General features: G+C 39.0%; 1 protein-coding gene across 2 annotated transcripts in view; it reads right to left on the reverse strand.

Moving 5' to 3' along the window:
- Positions 1–13,030, reverse strand: part of WIPI1 (WD repeat domain, phosphoinositide interacting 1) — a 48,431-nt gene that overhangs the window by 19,372 nt on the left and 16,029 nt on the right. For both annotated transcript variants that reach the window (XM_032209548.1, XM_032209547.1), the window contains exons 3-4: positions 8,196–8,365; positions 2,590–2,686 (exon numbers count right to left, since the gene is read on the reverse strand). In XM_032209548.1, coding sequence (XP_032065439.1) covers positions 2,590–2,686; positions 8,196–8,360 — 262 coding nt within the window. In that variant the 5' untranslated portion in view covers positions 8,361–8,365. The remainder of the gene's footprint in view (positions 1–2,589; positions 2,687–8,195; positions 8,366–13,030) is intronic.

Here is a 13,030-nt window from a genome sequence, read left to right on the forward strand (position 1 = left end):
CTACTATTTTCCTTTTCTAAAAATAGTTTTTTACACTTTCAGAATCTGACAACTTATTGCCATATTTGAGCTGGATGTTACAGAAGTTTGCAGCCACAACAGTCCTATACAACCTGTAGTTTGCTCATCCCTCATCCAGGACAATCCAAGCTCCCAAACTGTCATTTTTGTTGTTGGTGAGGATACTTCGTTGTATAACAGAAACTATACTCCAGGGAAGAAATAAATTCCCATCCTGAAAGAATCTGCTGCTATACTGGGAAAATCTATTAAGTTAATTTTTATTCTGGCCCCCATTTTCTCAAATATAAGATCATTTTGGCCTGCATCGTTATTAGTCTGTAATTTTTATAAATTACAAGTACATATATTTAGGTTTAAATTGTTCAAGTATACAGGTGAAACTCGAAAAATTAGAATATTGTGCAAAAGTTCATTTATTTCAGTAATGCAACTTAAAAGGTGAAACTAATATATGAGATAGACTCAAATAAATGAACTTTTGCATGATATTATAATTTTTTGAATTTCACCTGTATGTAGCACTTAAGCTTTTGAATTCCTAGCTTCATTTCAAAATTCAGAAAAGCACGGAATGGGCATACAACTATATTGAGGGGGAAGAGGGAGGGAGGGAGAGAGAGAGAAAGAGAGAGAGAGGGAGGGAGGGAGGGAGGGGGGAGAGAGAGAGATGGACAGTCAGACACATGAATGATCTTGAATATATATTATTAAGTTAAAAATGAACTAAACCAATATGTCCCTTTCCCTGCTATCAGGACAGAGGTCATTCTGCTCCAATCATTCAACATACAAAATGATCTACTGGCTTTGCTTAACTCCGTATTACCAGTGGTTATCTTGGTTGTCAAATGGGCCTCTGGGAAAGTCTAAATGATATTATATAAAAATAATATGCCCTACAAAATGCTTTGTTCCTGGTTAATTAAGAGAAAAATGCGAAGTTAATTTTGTTTCTGTATTTGCATTGGAGAAGTGGAGATAAGGTAAACAACCAGATTTGGGCTCCAGAAATCCAGACAATTACTACATGGAGGCAAAGAGATAATTTACATGTATTGCTCTACTGTCGTGTAATAGCTATCTGGATTTTCTGCAGTCCAGATCTGATAGTCCTGAATAACTATGAAAGTGCTGCCTAGAAATCCTCAACCATTCAAACTCCAATATTCCCATGAAGTGAAAGTGCTTGTATATTATAGAAGAAATAATTTATAACATCAGCATAAAAACAAAATTTCAGGAACTACTCCATAGTATAAATTCTTGTCTGACTTTTGGGACATTAAAAATGAACAAAACAAGTAAGACAAAATTAATGGGGGGAACCCAATTAAGTGGGAAACTTCTGTTTTGACATCCACCCATAACCTGCATGCCAGCCCTCCTATTATTTGCAATGATAGGTGTACTTGCAAGTTACTGATGTTCCCTAGCCTTAGAAAAGTTTCTAATGCAGGTAGTCCTCGACTTATAATTTGTTCAGTGACTGTTCAAAGTTACAATGGCACCCAACAAAGTGACTTCTGAACGTTTTTCACACTTACAACCACTGCAGCATCCCTAGGGTCACCTGATCAAAATTCAGATGGCATCCTCGCACCTTGCTAGCTAAACGTAGGAACTCGTGAATGTACCCCCTAACTGGCCTTCCTCTTCGCTTGACAACCAACAGGTCCCCCTCCGCCTGTAACAACCTAGTCCCGTCCTCAAACCATTCCTGCAGAGCAGATAAGAAGAGGCCTAGGTCTCCCAGTTCTGCCGCATGGTCACCATAAGGTTCGGCAACCCACTCTGCAGCTTCATCCTCCATAGCTACCATTACAGCCATCACTCAGTCCCACTGACTCATATTTATGATGGTTGCAATGTCCGAGGATCACGTGATCAACTTTTGCAATCTTCTGACGAGAAGTCAATGGGGAAGCCAGATTCACTTAACAACCGGGTTGCTAATTTCACAACTGCAGTGATTCACTGAATAACTGTGGCAGGAAAAGTCATAAAATGGGGTAAAACTTACTTAACAAATGTCTCACTTAGCCACAGAAATGTTGGGCTCAATTGTGGGCGTAAGTCGAGGACTACTTGCTTAGCCAATATCAGCCCACAGCAAATGACTGCTAGCTGGACTGGATGGGGAAAGCAAAAGAGCGTCTTGCCTCAGAATAACTGAAGCTGCCATTGACACATACCCTCTTCAGAGTTTCCATTGCCTTGCATTACAGATTGGTAGCAATAGAGACTAAGCTGAGCATTGGTTTAGGGAGCAGAAGTAGGCAGAGGTCTTGCTAATTACAGAAGGACATGTTGCAATAACCCCGGGAAAGCTATAATGATGTAAACTTACAACAGTTAGAACAGAATACAGCCAAAATACTTAATACTTAATCTACCATGGTTGTTAGTTTACAGCTATAGTTAGAAATAACAAGACCAAACTATTCCTATTGCAGAAAGTAGCAGGAACATTTTTCTACTGGAGCTATGAAGAGAAGAAGACCAGAAAGATTATTCTTTTCACAAAGCCCATTACTCTTCTTTGGCAATTCATGTTTGCTCCCTTACCTGTGGCGTTAGGAGGGGTGTTCAGGATTGTTTTCAGAAGCTTCATGTCTTTAATGTTATGAATATAAATAGATTCTTCCAAGCAAACAATCAGTCTCTGCAAGGATAAAAAAAAATGAAAACGAAACTCTTGTTATTTAGGCATGAGAAAGACCCCAAGTGCTGCCAGATCCCATTAGGGCATTCCAGAAGGATTCGGTCACAGGATAACTCAAACTACCTTCGAGGGAGTGAGTAGGAGGAACTTCTAGTTCTACCACTTTTGATATGCATTGCATAATTGTATCATTTTTTTTCCAGCAATTTTTTTGTGTGGAAAGAAAGATGATTATAGAAGTGATAGGCAGAAACAAGACCACAAACAGTTCTCTGTAACGTGCCATATTTGTTTTTAAAAACAGAGATACAGTAACTCAGAAATAGCATCTCACACATCAGTCCCTACAGTTCTGTGACATGGGAGTGTTACCTTTTGTTTTGGCCCACCAGCAGAGCTGGCAGCAGATTCAGACAGCGAGGAGGTTGGGAAGGAACATGGGCCAGTTCTGGAATCTGTGGAAAGCTCTGAAGAGGACTGCGTTGGAGGCAGAGATGGCACCAGGGCCGTCTGACAATTATCAGCTGCCTTCAGAGTCAGACATCAGTGAGACAGATAAACAGCTGGAGCTTGTTTCTGATGTGCACATGCGCAGAGTTGCCAGACAAAGGGAACAACTAAGGAACAAGAGTTGACTTGGGAGTAGGTCCACAGGTGGCTGGAGAATGCCTCCGCCCCCTTTAGGGAATAAAAGAGGAGCGAAAGGAGAGGGGTGTTTGCAGGAGACACTTCGTTCATTCCTGCATTCTTGCCAAGTATTGTGGCATCTGAAAGATATCGACCTGACCACATTCTGAGCCTGATAAAGGTCAGTAATTGTGAACTATCTTGAAAGACTGTGGCCCGGGACTTTGCTGGAGAGGAATTCACTGTAAATTAAATAAAATGAATTATCGGGACGAGAACTCGGCTTCGTGCTGCCGGGGAAGCCTAGATCAGAACACCTTTACAAAAATGTTTTACCTCAAGTAAATCAAGCTCAGTTCCTTGTGATGATTCCATAACATTTTTCTAGAATCCTACAGTTGAAAAGGATTTGGAAGGTTTTCTAGTACAACCATCTCCCAAGGCAGAAACCCTCAGATCATCCCAGACAAATGACTGTTTAATGTTTGCTTGAAAACCTCCAACGATGGATATAAGTAACAGACTTCACTTGCATTTTTGGCATGGTGAACAGGTTTCATTTGCCACAACGTCCTTGTACCCACTCTTATTTTAAAATGTCATGAAATTTCAATGTTATTTTTCAATTTTTTTTTACTTTATGTTGGGATAATATGCTCAACATTTAGGAGTATAATGGTGATTATAGTATAGGTAGGAGCTGTTATACTTTCTGTACTATGAAATGGAAAGAACTGGAATGATGAATCAGTGGATACACTTGCTCCAAAATTACTTCACTGTATCATATATTGCTGGCTGTCAAGATAATGCTGAGCTGTTCAGAATATACTGTATGTTTGGAAAATTGCATTTACTGAAGGTACTGCAATCCTGTATTTATTTACCTGGAGGTCAAGTCCATTAAACCTATTGCAACTTATTTCTGAGCCTATATTAACTATACTGAAGATGTACTGTACTATTTTTAGCTAATTATTGAATAACCTAAAGAAAGCTAGTCAATTGCAAGAAAAATCCTTGCAAATAGGTACATGATTTCTTCTTTTTCCAAAATCTTTGCATATTAAAAACAGGGGCAAAGTATCATCTCTGACAAATTGCTAATGGTATATAACCAAGTTATGACCATTTAGTTACAACAATCTAGAGTTTCCTCAAGGAAGACACAGAAGCCATTTACAAGATCTAGCGGGGCAAAGGACATGAAACATCTGAAATTGTCCTAACAATAAGCCTGGCATTCTGAGGCCGCTGAAAATGTTTTTTTTTAAAGAAAAAACTTAGGTTCATAAAGCCCAAATTTGAAATTACTGCAAAAATAGGATTCAGTACTTAAATTCTCCATTTTTTAAAGAAAACAAACTTCTTTTTTCCTAGCTGCAGCATTCCAAACAAGGACTCTCAAGTGATTGAAGCATGTTATTTCAATAAACATGTCATTTCCAAATAATCCAGCACTATATTTTCCAGTACCTCATACACAATGCTAAAGTAATCAGATTTTCCACTAAAATGATTCACGCAGAAGAGAGTGTATTCTGAGCTTGTGTCATTATCATTGGTAAGTTTGAATTTTGCAAGGAAATACTCTGCTTTTATAACTTCTAGGATTCCGAGAGATCAATCTGCTGCCTATATAAATATCCCCACTTGCTGTCTGAAACTGGCTATTTATTTAGACATAAACCAATATTCCTTGTCTTATTTCTCCATATTGCCTCATATCCCATTTTGTTTCTAAATCCTTTAAAAATGGTCTGACCAAAAATGCACATGGTATTCCTAGGAATCGATTTATACACTGATCTCTGAGTAAAAAGAGAGAGAGGTTAACAGTTCCACATGCCAGGGAAAAATAATTTTAAAATTACATTGAAGGTTTTACAACAGGTTTAGCTAGACCACAAAGTGCCCCTGGAGAAAGGATATATCCAAAATTCATCAAGACTTTCCCAAGCATTTGGGAAATTTTCCCCTCCCTCTTTATTCTCTATAGTTTTTAGCATGTGCCCTCCTCTTTTTATAATGAATTCCGATCACAGTGAAGATTCAAAAGAACATTTCACCAGTATGCCAACTTTGAGACTAGATTCTCAGGTGAGAACCTAACACTATACATGCTATTTTGTAATGGGCCATGTGTGCTTGAACCTAATTAGATTCCAGTGCGACTCAATTCTAAGTGCCAACAAGAGAAGTCTTTCATCCAGAAGCACATTGCCCAGAAATCTGGGAGTTGAAGTCTACACATGTTAAAGCTGCCATGTTTGAAAAACACTGGTCTAGATCCAGTCTCCTGCATTCCTACTGGGACGAGAGAGAGAAAATCCATGGAAAAAGGGATATTTGCATACTTCACCTGGCACAAAAAAGGATATTAGAAGGACAAAAAGAAAATGGTAACTGAACAAGAGTAAAATGGTTCAATTATAAAGAACAACTTGGGAAATTGTAGATAATCAGTTAAGGCAGTTGCTACATAGCAAGTCAAAAATGTAGATTTTTTTTCTGACTATAAAAACAGCAGAAACGTGTCCCTCTCAAGATCACACAAATGAGTCACATTGCATGAAAAGGTCAGGACAAGTAAAAAAAAGATTCAACCGTACTTAGCATATTGTTAGCTTTTGAAATTTAATTCCCAGAGGAGTGGCTATGTTTACAACAAAAACAAAGTGTTCTGTCACTTGAAAGATAAAAAAAATCTCTTAATGAATAAGTTTTTGTGGATAACAATCCAGTTCATATAGGTATTTAGAGAAGCAGATTGTGATTATAATTGACAAATGAGTATGGAATAATCAGTTAGCCTATTCAATGATAAAATACTTTGTTGTTGCAATGGTGGTGAACTTAAAAAGTAATTGGTGATGGTGTCAGACCTGGAAGCCATATTTTACATTTGGTCCTTCAGGCCTGCCACATTTTCTACTGTGCGAAAATGGGAGTGGGGTTGTATAGCGTATGGGTATATAATCAAAATAACGTTCTTTCTCAGAGAGTCAAGGCCACCTTGCCCTGCAGCTTCGTTGAGGTGACTGGAAGGCATTTCCAGTTTTGGATGGTGCCTGATTGGGCCATGTGACGGACATGTGGGTGCTGGGCAGGGGCTTTCTTTTGGATGGGGAAAAGCTGGAAACTTTCAGATTCAGGTTTTTCCAGATGTACCAATACAACATTTCTAATAAAATGGAACTTTGAGGAAACTCAAGCCTCAGAGTCTTCTTTCGTTGGGAGTGTTATTTGGAACCCTAATAGATGGATAGTTGTAAGTTCTGAGATTTCAAAGGATCAAACACATTTTTAGATAAGGCTTCATGTCCAAGCAGTATTCTCAAATGTTCAAAAGAAACAGTGGAAGGGCAATACCTTAATTCCCTTCTTAAACCCCAAAGGATCATGGTGGATCTTCCTTAAATGACGGTTTATGAAATTGGTCTGATAGAAAATGGCAATTTTCAAAAGTCAACGTTATTAGGTACGAGCAAGGCAAGGTGAAGGACCCTGCATGGTTGGAAGTATGACAAATTGACAATCTATAAATAATTTATTTGTACACCCACAAATTAGAAGCTTCTGGAGAAACCATAAAGCAGTTTATCCAAAATTCTAGAACCTTCTTCCTGAGAATCAGAACCTGATGCAATCCAACAGAGCAGGCTCTTAGTGTCAGAGGAACAACCCATATTCATGCTCCCATTTTTAAAAAGTTCTGCTTATAAACTCTCATACCCTTTCGCCAACTGGAAACCAGATTTGATTTTGCCAAACATATGTGACTAATAATGATCTGGAAATAAAGGCCTTCATCAGCTTAATTTAAAAGGATTCCTCTATTCTAAAATACTAAAATTTTCCATGCATGTGTCCAATCAAGTAAAATAACTGCACAAAGGCTCTTACACTTTTCATTATTTGCAACAATAACATTTCATTAGTTTACATCATAATGTCCTTAGCGCTTTAAGTTAAGGACTATAGCCATGCTTGACAGACGGCATTCTTCACTTATCGACTATAATACATTAGAAGGGAGATGTACTCTGAAGGCAAATAGATCAGAGGTCCCCAACCTTTGGAGCACCAGGGACCAGTTCCCTGGAGAGGTTTTTTCACAGACCAGTGGGGGTGTGGTTTTATGTGCTGCCTACATCCTGCGGATAGGGTTTCGCTTGTTTGCGCGGCCCAGTTTCTGGCATGTTGTGGCCCGGTGCTGGTCCATGACCCATGAAAAAGATCATTTCATAAAATTAGAGGAATATGATGCAGTTCAACTAAGATCGAAGTTTACCTTTGATATGGAACAGATGTAATAGCAGTGGCACTTAAGACTTATATATCACTTCATAGTGCCTTGCAGCACTCTCTAAACAGTGACAGCATATCCTTCCCCCCCAAATAATCTGGGTCCTCATTTGACCAACCTCGGAAGAATGGAAGACTGAGTTAACTTTCAGCCAGTCAGGATTGAACTCCTGACAGTGAGCAGAGCCAGCCCGCAATACTGCATTCTAACTACTGGGCCAGCATGGTAAGTAAGTAATTAAAGATTACATCACTCTGAAATATAAGGTGACAATTCAGTTAAGCCATGGGTTCTCTGAACCATGGTTAGCTGAGTACGTCAACACTGACTAGATTCACACCCTGGCTTATTGTCTGATGTAAAGGTGATACAGGCAAGTAAACCACATGGTTTAGTTTAGCATGGCATGTGAATCTCATTTCTTATTTCTAGAATAAACACTTCCCAAGAAAAGGCTAGAGAGCTATCACATGTTTAATGGTTCTGAAAGAGAATCAAAGAAAGATGGATGCCTTTCCACCAAGGAGATTCCGATCATTTACCATCAGGAGAAAAAAAGCCTCTAGATCTTACCTGACGGTTGAGCCGGATGGAAAGGATATTGCTAGAATAGCTGTAGTTGCAGATTTCTGTCCCTTTCTTGAAATGATAGACGTTCATCTGCTGCGGCTTCGCCCGACTCACCACCACCACCAGACTGCTGGAGAAGAGGCGCTCCACAATGAAAACATCTGGCATTTCATCTGGATGGAAGCGTGAAAAATGGTCATAGAGATAGCAGCATTTTTTGAAAAAGGAAGGGGAAACTCGTTAGCTTCATTTCTATCCTACAATATATTATTCCAATATCGATGAAAAGGCCAAAACGCCGATTCCATTTACTTATTCATTATTGATTCTCCATTATTAATTCCATTCCATCTTTTTGTTCCAAACTCAAAGGCAGCTCTCAATATGTTCTGACCGAGGCTTCCCAAGAGCATCAAAGAAACTCCTTGTCCCGGTAAAAATCCCTTTTATTAATTTACAGTGAATTCTCTTCATCACAGCTGGCAAAGTCTTTTAAAGGAGGATTTACAGCCACACCCCCTATCTGGCTTGGAGAGCTGACAGGCCGATATCTGCAGATATCTTGGCAAGGAATTTCGGGAGAGTCACGAACCAATTAGCGGTCTGGCAACTCTGCGGATGCGCACACTGGGAACAGGCTCCAGCTGTTCATCTGCCTCACTGATGTTTGACTCTGAAGGCAGCTGATAGCTAGCATACGGCTCTGGCCCCATCTCTGCCTCCGACACAGAGCCCTCATCAGAGCCTTCCCCAGATTCCAGGACTGGCCCATGTTCCTCCCCAACCTCCTCACTATCCGAATCTCCTGCCAGCTCTGCTGGCCAGGGGCTGGCCACAACACAATAATAAATGCAAAATGATGGAACAAAAATGCAATGAACATGAAGACCAAATTAGCCATTAAAATCATTATCAATTAAAAGACATACATATCTAAATACTGTTTACTTAAACACTGGGAGAGTGGAAATAAATACAGTATTTAAGGAACTGCTTCGCAGCCTAGGAGCCACACTAAAAAAGAACCAAATAATCAAATGGCAGCATCTTTTTCCTAATATCTTAGTAAAGGGCAGGTTCATAGCGGAAGAGGTGGTCCTAAAAATAATCTGTCCCTAATCTGTTTCACTTCAAAGCTCAACACCAGGGCTTTAAATTATGCCTTTATTAAATGCTGCAGCTACAATATATTAGAAGGGAGATGTATTGTGAATGCAAATGGATCATTTCATAAAATCAGAGGAATAGGAAAGACTGCAATCTTTCTGCAGGCAACTGTTAGCCAGAGCAGATACAGGTGCCGTATAATGCCTATACTTTGCAATGGTAAGTAGCTTGGACACCAGCTATAATTTAACATAGAAAACCATAATTAACCACAAGAAGAAAGAGAAACTTTCATGTAATCCTTGTAGCCATACCAGCAGAGGTAGTGATCAGCAAATCAGCCTGAGGCTAGAAATTCTAATGCTAATGTAAAGCTACCATATCTGAGCTACAAGAATCTGGATCAGCATTGCATGACAACAAAAATATAAATTTCTGAATCTATGCAGACCAGGTAAGGTAGCCCAAAATCTGATGATATTCTGTGAAAAGAAGAACACTTTAATATACTTAGTAATATACAATAGCTGGTATTACTTGGGGCCAGTCATTCTCAGCCCAACCCACCTCACAGGGTGGTTGTGAGGAAAATAGGAGGAGGGAGGTGTGCTGGATATGTTCACCACCTTATTTGTAAAAATAGTAAAGGCAGGATACAAGCAAAGAAACAAATGATATATTATTGCTAGGCACATAGATAGGCACATTAGAAACTGGGCTTTTGTTAATTTAGAATGGCCTTTATATATGCAGAAACACTTTCTTTAGAAATACTCCTTGCCAATCCAGGTAGCTGAGATAATGAAGAAAGGTTATTTATATTAAATGATTAAGTAAATGTATTATCATTAAACTTGTAGCTGCCCAACTCTTAAAAAACTGTGGGCCGCTCACATCAAAGATGTTACAATAAAATCAATAAACATAACAAGATAAAAAATAGCTTTTAATTAAAAGGACGAAAATTCTAACTTTCCATCAGCATGTTCTACACTGTATTTGCAGCATTTCATGTTAAAGAGGTTTAAACATCCAGCTTTAAAAATCAACTATCTTCAATCATGAAATGTAGCAACACAGAGATATCCCTTTGTCTGCCTGAGTCACATGTAAAAATACTTGGAATTCTGTCCTTGAATAGTATGTTGTGTTCTGATAGTAAGAATATAGTTCAATATATCCTGACCTACCAGGTTATGTTGAGTCACAAGTTCTACAGCTTGACTTTACACAAAACTGTTGAAATTCCCTCTCTTCCTTTCCTGAAGTCAAACTATTTATTCACCATTATTCTCTTTTAATTTGTCATGTAAAAAGGTAGAAATAGTCCTCGAAGTACAACAGTTTATTTAGTGACCGTTCAAAGTTACAACAGTACTGAAAAAAGTGACTTATAGCTGTTTTTCACTTATGACTGTTGCAGCATCCCCATGGTCATGGGATAAAACATTTCAGATGCTTGGCAACCGACTCATATTTATGATGGTTGAAGTCCCGCGATCATGTGATTATCTTTTACAACTTTTTGACAAGCAAAGTCAATGGAGAAGCCAGATTCACTTAACAACTGTGTTACTAACTTAACAACCACAGTCATCCTCTAAACAACTATGGCAAGAAAAATCATAAAATCAGGCAAAACTCACTTCAGAGCCATCTCACTTAGCGACAGAAATTTTGGGCTCAACTATAGTCATAACCTGAGGACTATCTGTACAAATTTTAGGTTTTTCAGAAATTTAAGTTCGCTGTCTGCACCTATGTTCTGATGTAATTTTATCTACTTGCAATAGGGTGTTTTCAACATACCCGCATATATAAGATTGTACGGCACCTTGCTTTATTCTTTTATAATGGCTTCTTTCAGATATAACCGTTGACAGATTAACCATATCTGCCCAACTTGGAGCAGTCTTTAAATGTCATCAGAGTTTTAATATTTTATGTAGCTTTGTTGCCATTTAATTGTTGTACAGTTTTACACTCGAGATATGGTACTTTACTTCGCTATTAGAAATTCTAGTCCCAGATTTACATTTTCTCCTCTTTCTTTCCTGGCCCACTGGCCTGGATGAGATAACAATTTCTATTTCTGCATGAGATTAATCACAGTGCATTTATACCTCTCTGCTGCCATTTCGTCACTACAGCTCAGATACTGTTGCCCTAACTTTGAGGATTAGCAATACCCAACAGCTTCTATGAGAGCTGCTCCAACAAACCTAAAGCTCAGTCAATAATATACTGCACTGTTGGACTATAAGATGCACCGGAGTATAAGACGCACCAAGATTTCGAAGAAGAAAACATGAAAAAAAAGTTTTTGCCGCCAGGAGCACTCCGCAGGCCTTCAAACCCTCTGTGCATCCCATTTTTGTGAAAAATGAACCTCTTTTTGGCCTACCAAATCCCCTAGGCATCCCATTTTTGCCCTCCCCAGCCCCCAGGAATACACTGCAGGCCTCCCAAATCCTCTGCACACTCCATTTTTATTAAAAAGAGGCATGTTTTGGGGGGGAAAAAGATGCACTGGACAGGGTTACAGGAGTCCAAAAATGGCCGTATCTGGTGTATAAGATACACTGACATTTCCACTCACTTTTATGGGGGGATGCGTCTCATACTCTGAAAAATACAGTAATTTGAAGCATAAAACTCAGAGAAGAAAACTTGAAGTTAAATTCTATATATTACATTTATATCCTGCTTTTCAGATTGTTTCTAACATTTGGTTAGTCAATTTTTTTTTTCTGTATACAGTGTTGGTTCACATCAGGTACTGTATTTTTTGGAGATAAGACGCACCGGAGTATAAGATGCACCAAGGTTTTGAAGAGGCAAATTAGAAAAAAATATAGGTAGGTAGATAGAGGGATAGAGAGGGAAATAAAGAGAGAGAAATACGGTAGATAGATAGGGAGAGAAAGGGGTAGGTAGGTAGGTAGATAAAGGGATAGAGAGAGAAAGAGAGAGAGAGAGAGAGAAAGAGAGAGAGAGAAATAAGAGAAATACAGTAGGTAGATAGGGAGAGAGAGAGAGAAGGTTTAGATAGGAAGGTAGAGGGATAGAGAAATAGAAAGAGATAGAGAAATACAGTAGATAGGTAGAGAGGGAGGGAGAAAGAGAATAGGTAGGTAGATAGAGGGAGAGAGAGAGAGAAATACAATAGATAGGTAGAGAGGGAGAGAGTAGATAGGTAGGTAGGTAGGTAGAGGGATAGAGAAAGAGAAATACAGTAGATAGGTAGGGAGAGGGAGAGAGTAGGTAGGTAGGTAGATGTTTCCAGGTGTATTTATCCATGTGCTGGACAAAGAAATCACTGACAATCTGCAGCACCAAAGTCTTTGTTTCTGCTGGTACAGCACTTGATCAATCTAATTCTCATCAATCACTTTAAGTAAAGAGCTTTCTGAAAGGAAAAAAAAAGTTTTTGCACTCTGCAAACCTCCCCAAAATTTTCATTTTTATGAAAATGAGCCCGTTTTTTTTAAAGGCATGAATAGCCTTGGGGAAGTTTGCAGAGTGCTCCTGGGGGGGGGGGATGGGGAAGCCAAAAAGAGCAAATAATGGCCAGTTTGTCACGAAAATGGGCCCGTTTTTGTCAAATAATTACACGCATAGCCTTATGGAGGCTTATTGAGTGCTGCTGGGGGCTGGGGGGGACAAAAATGGCCTATTTTTTGCTTATTTCTGCCCTCCCCAGCCCCCAGGAGCTCTCTGAAAGCTTCCTA

Source organism: Thamnophis elegans, chromosome 2, assembly GCF_009769535.1.
Source record: "Thamnophis elegans isolate rThaEle1 chromosome 2, rThaEle1.pri, whole genome shotgun sequence".
NCBI lineage: Eukaryota > Metazoa > Chordata > Lepidosauria > Squamata > Colubridae > Thamnophis > Thamnophis elegans.